We start from the raw sequence: 17,494 nt of genomic DNA, 5'->3' as shown, positions 1-17,494 counted from the left end.
GGCTTTGCAGCCAGGGCAGGGGAAACCATGAAGAGGAAGGAAGTTAAAGAAGAAAAGCCAGCTATCAAAAAAAAAAAAAAAAAAGAAAGAAAGAAAGAAAAGCCAGCTATCTTGGATTTGAGAAGTGGGGTTCCTTGGAAGATCCATTATGTCTCCTTCCTTATCCTCTTGAACCCTGATACCCTGTCCTCTAAGTCCTGATCCAGTTTCTGGGGAGCCCTGAGAAGTATCACAACTAGATTGGCAGAGGAGGGCAGCCAAGGGCCCATGATTTAGAAGGATAATTTGGGTTCTCAGGAATGGGTCAACTGAGTTGAGTTCCTTGTTGTCACCTTACCAAGGAGGAGGCCCAGGTGGCTGGTCTGGTGGCTTGCCTAACCATTCCTGAGGACCTGAGTCACTCACTCGGTGTCCTACTGACGCCCATGCCTGAGATGCTACTCAGCCAGCAGGTGTCAGGGCCTCGGGGCTCAGGCCAGGAGCTGATGTAAGAGCCAGTATCCAAGAAACAAGAGAAATGCAGTGCTTTCTAGATTGTTTCCTGGAGGTATGTGGAAGCAATCATGGAACTGCCCACATATTGAGTCCAGACTACCTGCTTTTCTTTCTGGGAGGGGCACTGTCACAGTAGCTACAGACTTGAGTATTTCTATGGCTGAGCAGGAGGCAGAGCTATGAAAACCCTTCTATAGGTGGCAAAATGGGATGTCATATTGTGTGGGGTAGGTGGCTAGGAAATTTTCATGATCTTTCTGAGTTTTGGGAGGTTTTGAGTGGTCTCTCCCTTACCTCACCTGCCATGACTTACTTAGCATCACTGATATCCTATGTTCACATTAGGACCCCTCCCTACACACCCTGAGCTCCTCATGCCAATCTCAAACTAATTCTGGCTCACCCGTCCTATTCAGTTCCACCCTAAATTCACCTCCCTACCACCTCCCTCAATTCAAGTCAATGTATTAGGAAGGGCACTTTTTCCTGCCAGGCATGTGGGAGGGAACTGGATGAATGAAGCTGCACCACTCCCACCAAGAAGTCACACCCTGGTGGAGATGGCAGATATGTGAATAATTACACTGAAGAGTAAGCACTAAGCACTGTTCTCTTTATGGTAGGCAGGTAGGTAGGCATGAGCAGGGAGAAGGAAAAGCCCTGGGCTACAAGATTCCATACCCTAAAAACCCAGATGGCCCACACCCTGGACCAACCATAAAGAGATTGGTCCTATAACCTTCCTTATGGAGCCCATTCCCCATATCAAGATATTGTCTGTGCCTTAAGGGCATAACTGCTGTATGGCCTTCCAAGGGAGGTACTAAAGAGAGAAGGGCAAAGAGGGTCAAATGCTCAAGCAACTGCCCTCACGTTCTCAAAAGCACAGGACTTTCCAAGCTTGGCAACCATTGAGCTGTCAAATCACTTGGGAAGGGCTACAAAAGGGATTAGTAGGTGGGTTCCTTGCCACCTAACCTCGACCTTATTGGATAATGAAACCCAAGCCTCAACAACTTCTGAAACCAGTTTTGGACCCCAGGCTCAAACTCCTGGAATTCTATATGTCAGGTCGATCCACTCACCCCTGTACTCCAAATAAAGAGGCATGGTGAAGGGCAGAGAAAGGAGATTTATTTTACAGCTAGGGGCATACTATGGGAAGAAGTAAAATAAGCACTCAGCGGCCCATCTTCAGTCATCTTTGGTTTTGGTTATAGGTTTAAGTGGACCAAAGAACCGGAGGCACAGGACAAACAGTCACAGTGTGATCTGATTGGTCATTATCTCAGTCCTTGTTCTGGGAAAAGTTCTGGAGTTCTGGGAGGAGTTCTGGAGTTGTTATCTAGAGCCAGGCAGGTAGGTGATCCATCCTGAGGAGGCTTTACAGTTGGAGGTAGTTTTGGTCCATTGTCATGAAGATGTTACCAGTCTGTCCTTCCTGGAATTCAAGGTGATTGCAAAGTGACTTCAAAGAGAATGGTTTAGGATAAAGGCACACACAAAATGGAGAGGTGACATGCTTTTCTCCTGTTTTTAGTGGGCCCAAGTAAGGAGTCCATGCTTTCAGCAGAAGCAGTTTAAGCACCTCTTATACTTCTAAGCAACCAGCTCTCTGTCTGAACTGCCCGTGTCATATGTCCAAATGTAATTCTGTTTTGCTAATAAATCTGCTATTCTTCTCACTGTTTTTTTTTTTCTTTCTGCACCTAGGGCAGTATCCTAATCTTCAAAATTGCACCCAAGGAACTGAGGTGCATCTGGAATGCCCCAACCATTGAATGCTGTTGAAGTGAATGCTTCACTTGCTGAAGGAGGTTGCACTTTGATTAACTTCCGAAGCTCCATACCAGTAATTCTCAATAATGGAGGAACAGGGCGTCAGTATCAGAACCACCCGGGGAGTTTGTGGGGTCTTTTTCTTTTTATTTTTCCCGCAAATGCACATTATTGCAGTCCCAGAAATTATGACAGTCCTGGGAGAGCTGGGTGACGACAAGTCACGTGCATTCATTTACTATTTCTTTTTAGGAAACTCTCCCGTCGAAATTTGCTCGCTCCTCCACCAGAGCCGAAGGGCACTCCCTGGAGACCCCAGGACCTCTAGAAACCCTCTGGAATATCCTTATGTAAAAGTGGCCCGTCGTCAGAAGTTGACGCGTTACCGTGGACATCCCCAGGGTTGAGAGGGCAAGCTGCGTACACTCTTCAAACCTTAAGAGAGCCAGGCGCCAGTGAGTGCACGCCTGTAATCCGAGCTACTCAGGAGGCAGATCACAGTAAGATCTCGGTTCGAAGCCAGCCTGGGCAAACAGTTCCGCGGGACCCTATCTCGAAAAACCCTTCACAAAAATAGGGCGGGTGAAGTGGCTCAAGGTGAAAGCCATGAGTTCAAGCCTCAGGGGGCGGGGAGGAGGGGCCGTGTGAATTAAAAAAAAAAAAAACTTACAAGAGCCGACCGGGGCAACTGGCAAAAAGAAGGTAGAGCCACTTCCTGCACAGCCCCGCCCACAGGCTGGGGCGGGCGGGTAGTTGATTCTCTCCAATCAGAGTTTAGGAAGGAGGCGGGCGGACAATGTTTTCTCCAATCATAGACCGCAGTGAGATTGATGCTTTTTTTTTCCCACCAATCACCGCGGAGGCACGAGGGGGTTGTCGGGAGGTGGGCCACGGCCAGCATGGAGCTCTCGGAGAGATGAGAGTGAAATTGTCGTTGCCGGCGCCTCTGGTGTTCCTGCCCCAGAATGTTGGTGCACTTATTTCGGGTCGGGATTCGGGGAGGACCTTTCCCAGGCAGGTCGCTACTGTCTCTCCGCTTCCAGACATTCTCGGCCGTCAGGTAAAAAAGGGCAGCTACTCGGAGCGCGGGCCATTGACCGTCCAGCGCGGCGCGAGGCCCGCCGGGAGATGGAGTTCCGGGCTCGCGCAAGGCCTGCTGGAAACTGTAGGCTAGCTCGGCCGAGGTGAAATGTCACTCCCCGGGGAGTTGGCCTCAATTATTTATAGTGAGGTGCAGGTGCCAGCGGGAGGCTCCGCACTTCTGCTTCTGTTGTGTAGAGTGGACTTGGGGTCAGTGGCTACGCCCAGTCTGCGCTGCCCACCAGGAGGCGCTACGCCCGGCCTGCGTTAGCTACCTGGGAATTGATCTGGCGATTTGGATAAAAATTGATTTTAGAGTCTAGAGACATTTAGTGTTGCTGGTGCTTCTACGAATCAAGATGAGCCGATCAAAACTGGTAACTCATTCTTGATTTAAAAAAAGAAATCAAAAAGCTCCTCACACCTTCCAGAGAGGGGAAACAAGCAAGGATGGGAAACTAAACCTTCAGTGTAAATGCTTTGTTAAGAAGGGACCGATTCCCTTCTACTGCCGCAGTGAATTACCTTAGGGCAGGACAGGAAGATTGCCAAGGGTGGTGGCCGTGAGGCTGTTATTTGGAAAGAGCCAGGACGAGCTGGAAGTACTGGTGCTAGGAGGCCGTCAACCAGTTGCTGGCGATCATCAAGCCCTTCTTAGAGTTTTGATGTGGAGAAGATTAGAGAGAAGCTGGAAAATGGCCATAGTAAATTATTAAACGATTTGAAAACAGTCTTTAGGAAAGAGTAGGGGTGTTGATATTTTTTAAACCAGAAAGAGACTCAAGGAAAGATAAATAATATTCAAATATATGTGCATTCATTTTTAGACAGTGTTTTTCAGTAGGTCATGAAATGAAGTTAGTAGGTCAGGACCATATAACAATGAATAAAAAAAATAGCAGAATACATGTTTAAAAATTAGGGAAAGTATTATTTTGTGAACCTTTGATTTTGCGTTATATATTCGTTGTACTGGGTTATACTGGGGCATTGAGCTGGATTGCAGTGTAAAATGTTGGTCACAGTGAGTCCAAACGTTTATAAAGCGTTGCAGTAGTCAGGTCAGACTGCTGTGTGTCTCTAATGAAGGCACGCACACACTGCACAAACATTTGCTCAGCGTCTATTATGTTCAGAGCTCTCCTATGTGCTGGGATATAAAGCAGCTTCCTGCCCTTCAGGAAGATAATGTCTAATGGAAAAATGGGCCAGTGACACAGGAAGGAAGAAGCGTGAGCTACTTTATCTAAAACCTAGAATAGTCAAAAAAACCACAGTGGGAAACAAGACAGGAAAACCAGGCAGGTGGATTGCAGTGTTTAGGTGGCAAGAAGCACAGGCTTTTCTGACAGTGAGGGAGGATGAGATAGTCTATAATTAGAAGGATGTGGGAATATGAAAACAGAATGATAAAGAAGAAATCTCTCGCTGTTTTTTGTTGTTGTGGCACTGGGGTTTGAATTCAGGGCTTCATGCTTGCTAGGCAGGCATTCTACCACTTGAGCCACTCTACCAGCCCTTTTTTATTTTGGGATTTTCAAAGTAGGATCTCACTATTTCCCTGGGCTGGCTACAAACTGTGATTCTTCTGATTTCTGCCTCCTGAGTAGCTAGAATTACAGTCATGACCACCAGGGCCTGGCTTGTTTTTATTTTTATTTTTTTGAGGCAGGGTCTCACTATATAGCCCAGGCTGATTTGGAGCTCAATATCCTCCTGCCTCAGCGTCCCAAGTGATGGAATTAAAAGCTTGATCCACCATGCCTGGTTTCTATATTCTTTTTTCTTTCTTTTCTTTTTTAAGCCTTTCCCTATCACTAATCACTTTTAGATCTCTGAGCATCCCACCATGCCCTCTTGGCATAATTTCTGCTTCAAACAGACCTCTCTCTAGCCAGCCCTGGCTCCCTCTAGCCCACTCCCCTCTTCTAGCCTTTAAAGTACACATCTGATTATATCCCACATCAGCCTAGAAACCACAGATAGTCCTGCATGGTTCTCAATGTCCTTTGACGCCCTTGTGCCTTGTGGAGATTAGAATGACTGTCACTTCTAAGCCCCACATCTCCTCTCTTTTCTGTGTAGCCAGCCTCAGCCACACTACTGCTGGAACTCTATTACTGCAGACACCCCTGCATGCTTTCCCTCCGCCTACACCTGGCAAACCTCTCTTTACCCAGGCCTCATTAGTCCCTTGTTCTGTGTTCTCAGTGTGCTTGCTATTCCCCATTACTGTTTGTCCTCCCTCCTTGAGCATGATCACCATGAGGATAATCACCATAGAGCCTGACTTGGTCACCTTCAAACTCTCTACACTTTGGAGCAGAGCACCTGCACACAGTAGGTTTGCAGATGTCTTAAGCATTTGAATCTGAATTGCTGTTTTATAGATATGGTACCTGAAGGAACGAGAAGGGCTTGGCCTGTCCAAGGTGATTCAATCAGCTAATGGAGGGGGAGCGTGTGGCCCTTTCCCTCTGTGCATAGTCACACATGGCTTTCCAGCCCTAGGAGGGTAGGTAGGACAATGGGGTGGAATAAGTCAGAAGAAGACTTTTCCTTCTGGCTCGAAGTTGCCTGCTGGCTCCAACTGCCACACATAGCCTTGAACACACCACACTTGGCAGAGTAGAACAAGCCTGAATCTTAGAACCAAACAGCAGAGCTCCCCTCTTGTTCCAGTTCTGCTGCCTGGGGATCTATGATTTCAACTTTCAACTCTGTAGGAATTTGCATTATCAAGTGAGAATCAGGGCAGCAAGCCAGGGAGGCAAGGGTCAAAGGCAGTGAACCTCTGACTCAGTGCTTCAGGATCCATCTCTGCCTCGTTTGCCAACATGAGCATGTGCAGTGCCAGTCACAGAGCAGGAGCTTGCCGTGCTGGTTACCTCTGAGCCTTACTCAAGGAGGACTTCTGGGTCCCTGCCTGTCAGAGGAGTGCCATGGACCATCTGCTGCCTCATGTGCGCCCCAGCCCTGGCATACCTGTGGTTATGAGAGGCAGGGTCTGAAGACCACCACTGACCAGGCTTGGGACCCTGGGAGGCTGAGTGGGGGCCTGGCTGCTGTTGATTGGAGGATGGTGCAGGGGGAAAACACTTTTTAAGATTTGACTCAGTGCACTTTGTCATAGAACCTGAAGTTGCTTAAACACAGCCCTGTGAGCTAGAAAGATAGCACACACCTGTAGCCTAACTATTTTGTAGTCTCAAATACTTGGGAGGCTGAGGCAAGAGGATCACTTGAGCCCACAAGTCCAGGCCAGGCTAGAGAACATTGTGAGACCATGTCTTAAAAAATAAAATAAGGCAGGTACCAGTGGCTCATGCCTGAAATCCTAGCTACTTGGGAGACTGAGAGCAAGAAAACTGCAAGTTTGAGGCCAGCCCAGACAAATAGTTCACAAAACCCTATCTCTAAAATTAACCAGAGCAAAATGGACTGGAGGTGGAGCTGGAGTGGTAGAGCACCTACCTTAAGCACAAAGCCCTGAGTTTAAACCCCAGTCCCACCAAAAAAAAAACCAAAAACTGTCCTGAGAAAGGTAAGGTGGAGGGCCCAGACAAAGAGGAAATTCTGGTGGAGGAGGCTCAGCCAGAGCTCGGGGTTTGTTGGTCAGTTGAAAAACAACCTGGACCTCAGCCACCAATGCCCTTTACTCCCTGCAGGTCCCAGGATGACCGCCTCAGCTCAACACTCCTCAGGGCCGTAGCCCAACTGAGGTCACAGCTCAGGGCCCACCTCCCTCGAGCCCCACCAACTCGCAGCCGGATCCCCTCTGCCTGGTGTTGGGTTGGAGGAGCCCTTCTGGGCCCCACAGTGCTGTGTAAGCGTCCCTGCCTCTGCCTTGTGGCACTGTGTGAGGCAGAGAAGTTCTCTCCCACCTTCTCTACAGCCCATGTCGTGGAGTCCCGCTTTAACTGGAAGCTCTTCTGGCACTTTCTGCGCCCTCACCTGCTGCTCCTGGGGGCAGCCATTGTGGTAAGGCTTTTCCTGCTCCTCCACACTGGGGACAGGAAGGACCCAGGGAGGTGTCTGTAGATGCCCCAGCTAGAGCTGCACAGGGACAGAATTCCTGCCTCCTGGAAGCAAAGGGCTGGCCTGAGCCTGCAGTCTGGGAACACTGGGAGGACTTGTGTTTGGGTTTGTGGAGTACAGGGGCCTGGAAGGGCTGGAAGCCCGAATTTTAACTCTCAGGCAGGTGCTGTGTCCACACGAACAGCCATGATGCAGACAAGAACAAGGCAAGGGAATGGCGAGGGAAAAAGTGTGGCCTCCCTCTCCAAGTGTCTGTCCCCTCTGCTCTGCCTGGTTTCAGCTGGCCTTGGGCGCAGCACTGATAAATGTGCAGATCCCCCTGCTCCTGGGCCAACTGGTTGAAATCGTGGCCAAGTACACAAGAGACCACATGGGGAGCTTCACATCTGAGTCCCGGAGCCTCGGCACCCAGCTGCTTATCCTCTATGGCATCCAGGTACAGCAGGGCAGGAGGATCTGGGGCAGAGGAACCTTCCTTGGGCATCCCTGAGTGCCATGCACTGGCCTCTCTCACAGGGACTGCTGACCTTCGGGTACCTGGTGCTGCTATCCCACATTGGTGAGCGCATGGCTGTGGACATGCGGAGGGCTCTCTTCAGCAACCTGCTCCGGTACTGCCAGCTGCAGAGTGTGGCTGGACGACTGAGCCCCAAGGGGTTCAGGAGAGGGCCTGAGGGTGGGCCACGTCCGGAAGTAATGTCCCTCTTTTCCCCCACCTGCGCCCCTATGTCTTACCACCAGACAGGACATTGCTTTCTTTGATGCCAGAAAGACAGGGCAGCTGGTGAGCCGATTGACCACTGATGTGCAGGAGTTTAAATCATCCTTCAAGCTTGTCATTTCCCAGGTCAGTGGCCCAGGCCCCCCTCCACCCAAATACACTGTCATCCACGCAGACTCAGCAGGCCAGCTCTGCCTGCCCCAGCCCCAACATTGGGCCCAGAGCCAGGGCCTTCTACCATCTGGGGAGGGTGTGGGCGGGAACATGACATCCACAGAGGGAGGTGCCAAGGCCAAGTCCAAGGTCAGGACAGGCTGCCTCTTCGTGTTCTGACATCCTGCCTCCCCCAGAAGCCTTCCTGAGGGCTCAGACCAGAGGCTGTCTTGTCAAGAGCAAACCTACTTTGTCTGCTGTGTCCCCAGAGTGCTGATCACTGGCCAGCATTAAGCTGGCACCATGGTTCTTTGCTGCATACTGTTGTCCTCCCCTTACCCATCCTCACCATCACTGTGGCCACTGGGTTAGGCTAGACATTGGTTCATGGAAGCCAATGGGTGGTATCCCCATGTGGTTCTCTTAGTTTGGTTTCTAGGATAGAAAGAAAAGTAAACTGGGTTTTGTCAAGGGGAAAGAGGGTGTGGTCCATGATTGTTCAACTCCTGCTGGTTGAACGCAAAAAAGGGTTTCATTTGGTGACCAGTGATTGTCACTTGGCCTGTGAGGGGTGAGATCTGTGGCCTGGGCCTCGCAAGTGTGGGGCTGTAGCCAGCCCACTGGACAGAGCACCAGCATCATAAGCCAATACTTCATAGCCTCCTGCCCTCTTATTGCCCAGGGGCTGCGGAGCTGCACTCAGGTGGCAGGCTGCCTGGTGTCCCTATCTATGCTTTCCCCACGACTCACGTTGCTGCTGGCCATCGTTACACCTGCCTTGATGGGAGTTGGCACCCTGATGGGCTCAGGTCTCCGAAAATTGTCTCGCCAGTGTCAGGAGCAGGTACTGGAATTCCTGATCATCTCCTTTGCCTCCCCACGACCTGTCTGATCTGCTCTTCCCATCACTCCTCTGGTCTCCAACCTGCTTCCTGTTTCCTGGACTCCATGCAGATTGCCAGGGCAACGGGTGTAGCCGATGAGGCCCTGGGCAACGTTCGGACTGTGCGGGCCTTCGCCATGGAGCAGCGGGAAGAAGAGTGAGTCCTGGGAGGGTGAGCACAAAGCAAGGACAGCTCCCCACATGCACACACCCACCCTGCACCCCAGCTGCTTCCTGAGCACCTGGCCTGGCCTCTGTCCCCAGACGCTACAGAGCTGAGCTGGAGGGGTGCCGTTGTAAGGCAGAGGAGCTGGGCAGGGGCGTTGCCATGTTCCAAGGGCTTTCCAACATCGCATTCAACTGTGAGTGAACCCAAGTCCTGCCTGGGAACTGGGGACCAGCTCATGGGCTGGGAAGGGGCAAAGATAGACAAGAGCAGTGCACCATCTATGTTCTTCAGACGTTGACCTAGAACCTTAATTTGCCAGGTACCTTAACTGGTAACACCTACAGGTAACAGGAGGGCGGAGAGCACTGTCACTTGACCCTGAGCTGTGGAGAGAATGCTGCAAGGCCGCCTAGAGAGAGAATGGAGGTTTGCTCTGTCCTCCTTGGTTGGCAAATGAGACCAAGGCTGAAACCACTCAAGGTCTCACCTAAATTCTCCAGTTAACTGGTGGCATAGCGGGCTAGGACTCAGGACTAATGGGCTTGGGCTCATTCCTTATCTTTCACCACTTCCTGCCTTACCTCTTGTCCCTTCCCCCAAGCAGGCATGGTCTTGGGCACCCTGTTCATTGGGGGCTCTCTTGTGGCTGGACAGCAACTGACAGGGGGAGACCTCATGTCCTTCTTGGTGGCTTCCCAAACAGTACAGAGGTGAGTGGGGGCCATTCCCATTCCTAAGGAGCCCCCTGCCTCCCTGTAGAGCCCTTTCTACTCAGGGTACCAGGGTACCAGCATGCTCTAAGGGGATTGCTGCCCAGACCTGGGCCTGCCCAGCTTCCCTAAGGGAGTGCAGGCCCCAGGAGAGTCCAGGCCTTCCACAAGAACCCCCAGGCTGATGTACTAAATCCACACTCAGGAATGCAGTTGGCATTGTCAGCCTTCCACACAACTCACGAGTATCTGACATGTTTTTGAGAATTTTTTTCATTGTGGCGAAATACACATAACATAAAACTTACCATGATAAGCATTTTTAAGTGCACACCCTGGTACTGTACAGCCATCACCAGCACTCATCACCAGAACTATGTCATCCTGCAAACGTGAGACTGCACCCATTAAACACCATCTCCCCACTCCTCCCTAGTCCTCACCTCACCTTCCACTGTCTGCCTCTGTATCTCTGGTCACTTTGGGGAACCTCACAGAAGCGGCTGTGCAACATCATCCATTTGTGACCAGCTGGTTCCACCTCTCAGTGTGCTAAGGCTCCTCATGTTAGCATGCATCAGGACCATCTTCCTTTTTAAGGCTGAGTAGTGTTCTCTGTATGGATAGACCATCCTTGACAATCCTTTTAAGGGTTGTGTCTGCCACTCATCTGCCTATTTCCTGGGATATTCCTATTTCCCCTGTCCCTGCAAATACCACGCTTGTAGCTTGTCACTTTTCATTGGTCTGAAGCTACCTGCTCAGTTGGGCCCCATCTGCATTGCGGGTCTCTCTGCTGCCTCAACCCCTCAAGGCAGCCCCAAGCAGACCTCCCTGTCCTTTCTTTTTCCCAGCACAGCGTGAGCAGTTCCTATTGCTATTTTCCCCCACAGATAGCAAGTATAAAAAATATATAAATATGTGTTATGATTAATAATTAAAGAGTGAATATGCTGTAATAAATAATTAAAGACTTGTTACCACCAACCACGTCAAGAAAATAGACACCCCCATTCTCTCCCATGTTCCACATCCACTGCCCCTCACCTCTCTAGAGGTGACACCCCGATTCTTTGGTGTCCCCGATCCCTGCCCAGAGTCCTATCTTGCTACTGCTGTACATTCATGGCTTCTTACAGAATCGCCCAACATCAGACTGTGTTATACTCCCATGTAAAGTGAGGCTAAGACAGAAAGGGATAGGACAGCCTTCCATTCTCACCCCAGACAGAAATGCCTCTTCTCTGCCCAGACACCACTCCTCAAAGCAGTCCACCTGTTTCCGCAGCTGCACCAACACCATCAGCTGTTTCTGCTCCAAGGTCCCTGAGTTGGGCATGTTCAGACCCTTTCTGGGCCTGGGGAGCCTCATCCCTCCACTGGGCCAGGAACTGATCTGGGTGGCTTTGGGATCCATGTGCTCTGATCTTGGGGTGTCCCCTCTGCTGCCTGCACTCCTTTGTGCTGGCATCCCCCTTACTGACTCGGTTCCCTGACTGAGCTCCGATCTTTCTAGTCCTGAGGTCCCATAGGAACTTGCTGACTCTCTTAAGACAAGCAACATGGCCCTGCTCCCTGGGCCTCTGTCCCCTTTCTGGTTTGATGACAGACTCCTCACCTCTCCACTGCACAGCTCAGCCTTGAGCAGGATTGTATTACAGTGACAGGAATGCCTAGGGAGCCAGCCTGCCCTGTCTCAGGCCCCTGCCCAGGTAGCTGTAGCTGTTGTCACCCACCTGGAATTTTATTAAGGAAGCTGACTTGTTTCCTCCTGGGTCATGTCATGCAGCCAGGGGCACATATGTTAGTACTGGGGTCCAGGGGGAAAGACCAGCAAGGCTAAGTGTTCTTGGCAGAGATGGGGCAGTCACTAGACAGACCACAGTTGGGGCCAGGCTGCCTCATCACAATCCAGGGCTGGGCCCCACCTGGGCAGGCACAAAGTCTGCATCCTGCGGCATCTCTGAGAGCAAGGTCATTGCATGCCAATGAGTCATATCCGTTTTGGATTTCAGTTGTGGCTGGTCCCTTTGCCAGGCCCTAATGGCTTCCAGATCTCTGTAAGGTCCCCTCCCCATCCATAGATAACTTGCTGGTCTGGCTCCTCCTTGCACTCCCCACCCCCTGTGGCAAGTGCTCATTGCTCTGAGCCTGCCAGAACCATTTCCTTGTGGGTTTTGGGGCACCTCCCACCCCCTCACTTTAGCACTGGAAGAAGTGAGTCTGCAGCCCACAGAATGGTAGGGATTCAGTCTTTCCTCTTCTCAGAAAGGACCTGGGGCACACAGTGCCACACACATTGTCACGGGTCAGCCAGGCCATTGGGGACCTGTGACTAAGAGACTGTTGACTCATCTTCCTCCCAACTCACAGCAGCCAGCCAGCCCCATCCCCAGCCCTGCCAGGTCAGAAGAGGCGACCCACTGTCTAGACAGATAAACACACACCCATCTCCTACACATGCACCTGCAGGGCAAGGCCCACAGTACAAATTCTGTCAAGGAATTCTGTTCTGGGGTCTCCCCAGAGTTCCTTTCCTGTTTTCTTCTTTCTCTGAAGGGACTTTACTTTCTTTCCTCTGCCTTAATTTGAATGAAAGTCATTGCTTTTCCAGGAAGCAAGCATTAAATCTAACCTCCCATTGTGGGCCATGCCACCTTGACATCTGTCAAGGATTATTCTAGTCATCAGGGCTGAGGCAGGTCAGTTGGGGTCCCTCCTTAAGGACTGTAATGTCCTCCCTGGTCTTATGGGCTGACTTCACCCTGCACTCTGTAGCCATGTGGCATACCTGGGCCTTCTTTCCACATCCGTTACCTCAAGGAGCCCCCTCTGGGTCTGGAGTAAACTAGCAGACAGTTGTCATTGTCTACAACCAAGGAGGGCACTGAAACTCAGTGATGTAGTGTCCCTGGGTCCCAAGGCTCCTGCAGCTGCAGACCCTGAGGGGGCCTTCTCTGCATTTGGTCCTCAGCCCCTGTATCCTTACCTCCTCTTTCCCAACCTTCCCCTTCTCTGTGGCTCTTACAACCACATCTTCCAACCCTCTCTCCTCACAGATCTATGGCCAGCCTGTCTGTCCTATTTGGGCAGGTGAGTAAGTGGGAGTATCCTGAGATGGGGCATTTGAATCTGGGCTGGGGTCTATATCACTAGTGGTTGATGTGGATGCTGTTCATGCCTGGGTGTGGGGAGGGGGATTTCTGAACCCTAGGGCCTCAGCTTGGCTCCAAGGCCTGCTTTGGGGGTGCCAGGGATGCTGTAGTCCCCTGACCAGCACCCATCACCTCTCTTGCCTGGGAGCCCCTTCAAATTCTGAATTCCCCTGGCAGGTGGTGCGGGGGCTCAGCGCAGGCACCCGTGTCTTTGAGTACATGGCTCTGAGCCCCTGCATCCCACTATCGGGGGGCTGCTACATTCCCAAGAAGCACCTGTGTGGCTCCATCAAGTTCCAGAATGTCAGCTTCAGGTCAGACTGGAGGCGTGCCAGGTGGAAGGTCTGGCTGAATGAATGCCCTGTATAAGCGAGACCCCTCAGAGGGGCATAGGGAGACTGAGGAGGGAGCAGGGTGGCAGGGCCTGAGAGCCTGGTCTGACTGGGGCTTTCTGCTGCCCCTAGCTACCCCTGCCGCCCTGGCTTCGAGGTGCTCAAGGACTTCACCCTGACACTGCCCCCTGGCAAGATTGTAGCCCTTGTGGGGCAGTCTGGGGGAGGTAAGGGGAGCTCTCACCACCCCCCGTCAGTTTTCCAAAGCCACTTGGAGCAGGGCAGGGAGCAACAATCCCAATGTTGTCCCTGACCCTCCCTGGTCTGGGTGTCCTTACTGCCACAAGGGTCCCTCTTCTGGGATAGTCTCCAAAACCCTGTCTCCTTCCCCCACCACTCCAACCCCCCAGGAAAGACCACAGTGGCCTCCCTGCTGGAACGCTTCTACGACCCCACGGCCGGTGTGGTAATGCTGGATGGTCATGACCTGCGTACCCTAGACCCCTCCTGGCTCCGGGGCCAGGTCGTCGGCTTCATCAGCCAGGTGTGGCCCAGAAGCTGGCAGGGCTTGGGCAGCCTAAGGCAGTGCCCTGTTCCCTAGTACTCCTCAGCCCTCGGGGCCTTTTCTTTCCTTCCCTTTCTTCACGGTTCTCAGGCATCATGGGGAGAGGGGCATCCAGAGCACCCCTCTCCTAACCCTCATTCCCAGGGCAGGAAAGCTTTGCTCCTGGTCACAGCAGTCCACACAGGTGGGCACTTTAAGATCCTGTGGTACTGTGAGTGGCCACTTTTCCATTGTAGGCTGGGAAATAAAGTGAGCACACTTTCCATCCCATGAAGATGCAAAACCCCATCCCTGATCACTGTGATTCCTGCCTGCCTAGCCAGCCTTGAGGTCCCAGCTCCATTTCCACCCTGCTTCTGGGGAGAGATTCTGTGCCCTTAGTGGGAGGGTGCATCTACTTCCCTATAATGGGCCACTCTGTGCTCTTGCCTGATTGACCTTTGATTTTGAACTTCCAGTCCCCCAAGATGCCCCCAAGGGATCCTAACAAAAGTGGCAGTCCCTGGCATTCTGAGGCAGGATCAGAACATTGTCCGTGCACTCTCATCTCTGTGTCCCCTCCATCCCCCACTCCCCAGGAGCCAGTCCTGTTTGGAACAACCATCATGGAGAACATCCGTTTTGGGAAAGCTGAAGCGTCTGATGAAGAGGTGTACGCAGCTGCGAGGGAAGCCAATGCCCACGAGTTCATCAGCAGCTTCCCTGAGGGCTACAACACTGTGGTTGGTGAGTTCCAGGGTAGCCTCCTACTTGAGTCTGCCGGGCCTGTGGGGATGAGACTGGAGAGACGGGATCCCCTGAGCAGTGAGGGGTTCAGTGAGACTCAGGGTTGCAGGGGCAGCTGGTGAGAAAATCATTCATGCAGTGAAGACCAGGACCATGGCTGAGGGTACAGAGATGGCTCTAGAAGGACCGGAGTCCTGGCCCGTGTGGCTCCTGCATAGTAAACCAGGCAGGCTGCAGAGACAGGCAGGGCTCCAGCAGGAAGCAGAGGTACAGCAGAGCGAGATGACCAGGCCCTGGCATGAACACAAGTGATTCATGGAGTCTGGAGCCTTTATAGAGCCTGCCATATCCCAAGCCCAGAAGATAGGGGATTCTGTGCTTATAACCATTCCCTCCTCTTGTGGTTTCCAGGTCATTCCCATTCTCTTGTTCTTTAAAGATGTTCCCCTCAATGTGACGGATTGGAGTCTGTGAAAGCCTCTCCCAGGAGGGGCATGGGTGGCTCCCAGAGCAGTCACAGTGGCCTCTAGCACGTGCATATTACAGCTCACAGCCTTAGGTCTTCATCCCAAGGGTTTCTCCTTAACAACTCGGGAACCATGTTTACTGCTTAGCATTTGGCTCTGTTGCAGAATGTTCCAGAACCTCTCATGATGATCTCTGGAGTTCTCAGCTTTCTCCAGTCTGACTGAGCAGCCTCTGGGCCATGGCCCCTGTCTGGCTGTCCTTCATATTCCATGTCACTGATAGAGCTGTGCTTATGCTGCTCAGGCTCTGTACTCTTCTGAGGTCTCTATTGGTTGAGACCTTCCTTGTCCCTGTGATCCCTGCATGCTTCCTGCTCATTGGGGCATCTAAGAGCTGTCCCCTTCACTGACCTGTAACCCTGGCATCACCTTGCAGCCCCTTGAGGTTATTTTGACTCCCAAACTGGCATTTCTCATGTACTCCATGGGCTTCAAATTCTGCTGTCCACGAAGTCTGCACTCTTCAGCACACATCTGGGTGCCAGATGGGCTCCACAGCATCAGAGGCCAGAGACCAGTAAGGCAGCCTTTGCTGCAGGCACAGGGCACCCACCCTGCTCTGAGTCCCTGCCAGGGTGAGAAGACATGCACTCAACAGTGCTCTGCTGTGCACCACTTGGCTTGTGTTGGCTTGGGTGCCTGTGTGCACTCCTTTGTACAAGGATGTGGGATTAGGGAGGTGCCAGGCATCGTCCTAGCCTCAGAGAGGCTGGGGAAACTCAGAAACTGACAAGTGTGGGGTGGGAAGTGGGTGACTCAGAGGGGCTGGATGGAAGTTTAGGAAGGACCCAGTGCCCCTTTGCTTACCACCCCAAGTATGGAGCTGATGATGGCTTCAGGCCCCACCCTGTCCCTTTCCTCCCCAGGTGAGCGGGGTGCAACCCTGTCTGGTGGCCAGAAGCAGCGCCTGGCCATCGCACGTGCCCTCATCAAGCAGCCCACAGTGCTAATCCTGGATGAGGCCACCAGCGCACTGGATGCAGAGTCCGAGCGGGTGGTGCAGGAGGCCCTGGATCGAGCCAGCACTGGCCGCACCGTGCTGGTCATTGCCCATCGGCTCAGCACTGTCCGTGCAGCCCACTGCATTGTCGTCATGGCCAATGGCCAGGTCTGGGAGGTTAGTATAAGCCTAGAGAGTGGGTGGTGGGTTAAGGTGGCTCCAGCCATACACAGTGGAGCAGGAGGTACAAACTGAGCTATGTAAGCATCTGGCCTGGTCCTGGGAGCTTGGGGCCATGTAGAAGCAGCATCCCAATAGATTTAGGAGTTCCTGCCCTCAGATGAGCCCCAGCCTCTTGGGGTCTCAGATTCTTCTTTGTCTCCTGGGATACTTGAGCTATACTAGTGGCTCCCAGAATAGGAGGGGAAAGTGTAAAGGGCCGGGGTGGATGTTGGGCCTGGGGTAAGGCTGATCATCCACGGGCTGAGGTGCAGAGCAGTTGAGACCTTGATGGACCAGTCGGGCAGACCTCAGAGAGCATGTGAGCATGTGGGTGTTGCTCAAGGAGATAGGAGGGATTGGATTTCCCCAAAGTTTTGCTGAGCAGGGAGGTGACACTGACTAATATAGCTGTGCCCAGACAGCTCCTTTCAGATGGGGCCCTGATTTCCAAAGGTCCCCAGAAGGGATACTGGCTGAAGTAACTATGAGCCCAATGGCTGATGGTCAGCCCTCCCAGGGCTCTGAACTCAGCACTGGTGGAGTGATCCACCTGCCTGTCTTCTAGGCTGGAACCCATGAAGAGCTCCTTAAAAAAGGCGGGCTCTATGCAGAGCTCATCCGGAGACAGGCCCTGGACACTCCACTGACCTCAGCCACACTTCCAGAGAAGCCAGAAGACCCCAGAAACTGCAAGCATGAATTCTAAGGGTGGCCCTTTAAGGTCGGGTTGCTGCCAAGTAGTGAGGCTGGTCTGGGGGAGCTGGCCAGGGACTGAGCCCCTGGAGGGCCAGCATGCTGGGGATGTGGCTGCCACCACTGCTCCCTGTTCACAATAAAGTTGGGCCCAGCGGCTGGGCTTGGAGGTAGGATCTCTCCCTGCTTGGTCTCTGCCTCCTTCCTGCCAGAGTGCCAGAGTCACTGGACTGCACATTGGTGAGGAATCTCCAAGGCCCTTCTGTTCAGTCCTCTCCCTTTGCTCCAGCTTCAAGGAATTTTGAA

At 52.3% G+C, this 17,494-nt stretch overlaps 1 protein-coding gene and 1 long non-coding RNA gene across 4 annotated transcripts; one reads left to right on the top strand and one right to left on the bottom strand.

Annotated features, from left to right (window-relative positions):
• Positions 1-1,607: 1,607 nt before the first annotated feature.
• Positions 1,608-3,156, bottom strand: LOC141418804 (uncharacterized). Its single transcript, XR_012443450.1, has 2 exons — positions 2,945-3,156; positions 1,608-1,936 (listed from the first exon to the last, which is right to left on the bottom strand). It is a non-coding gene; the product is annotated as an uncharacterized lncRNA (long non-coding RNA).
• Abcb8 (ATP binding cassette subfamily B member 8) lies at positions 3,136-17,362 on the top strand. Of its 3 annotated transcripts, XM_020176376.2 has the most exons (16): positions 3,136-3,334; positions 7,023-7,335; positions 7,673-7,828; positions 7,909-8,003; positions 8,134-8,239; positions 8,949-9,110; positions 9,221-9,306; positions 9,414-9,511; positions 9,923-10,028; positions 13,088-13,121; positions 13,361-13,497; positions 13,648-13,742; positions 13,926-14,059; positions 14,659-14,806; positions 16,200-16,450; positions 17,061-17,362. In XM_020176376.2, the coding sequence occupies exons 1-16, from the start codon at positions 3,240-3,242 to the stop codon at positions 17,199-17,201; spliced, it is 2,157 nt and encodes a 718-aa protein (XP_020031965.2). In that variant the 5' UTR covers positions 3,136-3,239; the 3' UTR covers positions 17,202-17,362. The 3 variants fall into 3 exon arrangements, with proteins under 3 accessions (XP_020031965.2, XP_020031967.2, XP_073916817.1); XM_020176378.2 differs by lacking the exon at positions 7,023-7,335; XM_074060716.1 differs by lacking the exons at positions 3,136-3,334; positions 7,023-7,335; positions 7,673-7,828; ... (3 more) ...; positions 9,221-9,306; positions 9,414-9,511 and adding an exon at positions 9,650-9,744.
• The last annotated feature ends 132 nt before the right edge of the window (positions 17,363-17,494 follow it).

Source organism: Castor canadensis, chromosome 2, assembly GCF_047511655.1.
Source record: "Castor canadensis chromosome 2, mCasCan1.hap1v2, whole genome shotgun sequence".
Lineage (NCBI taxonomy): Eukaryota > Metazoa > Chordata > Mammalia > Rodentia > Castoridae > Castor > Castor canadensis.
This window is presented reverse-complemented; position numbering and strand designations above follow the sequence as displayed.

What these genes read in the sequence shown, in the direction of transcription:
- Abcb8 (XM_020176376.2), top strand. Translation starts at nt 3,240, where the DNA reads ATGTTGGTGCACTTATTTCGGGTCGGGATTCGGGGAGGACCTTTCCCA. An exon ending in ATGGAGCAGCGGGAAGAAGA is followed by an intron (nt 9,307 to 9,413) that starts GTGAGTCCTGGG and finishes CTCTGTCCCCAG; the next exon opens with ACGCTACAGAGCTGAGCTGG. An exon ending in TTCCAACATCGCATTCAACT is followed by an intron (nt 9,512 to 9,922) that starts GTGAGTGAACCC and finishes TCCCCCAAGCAG; the next exon opens with GCATGGTCTTGGGCACCCTG.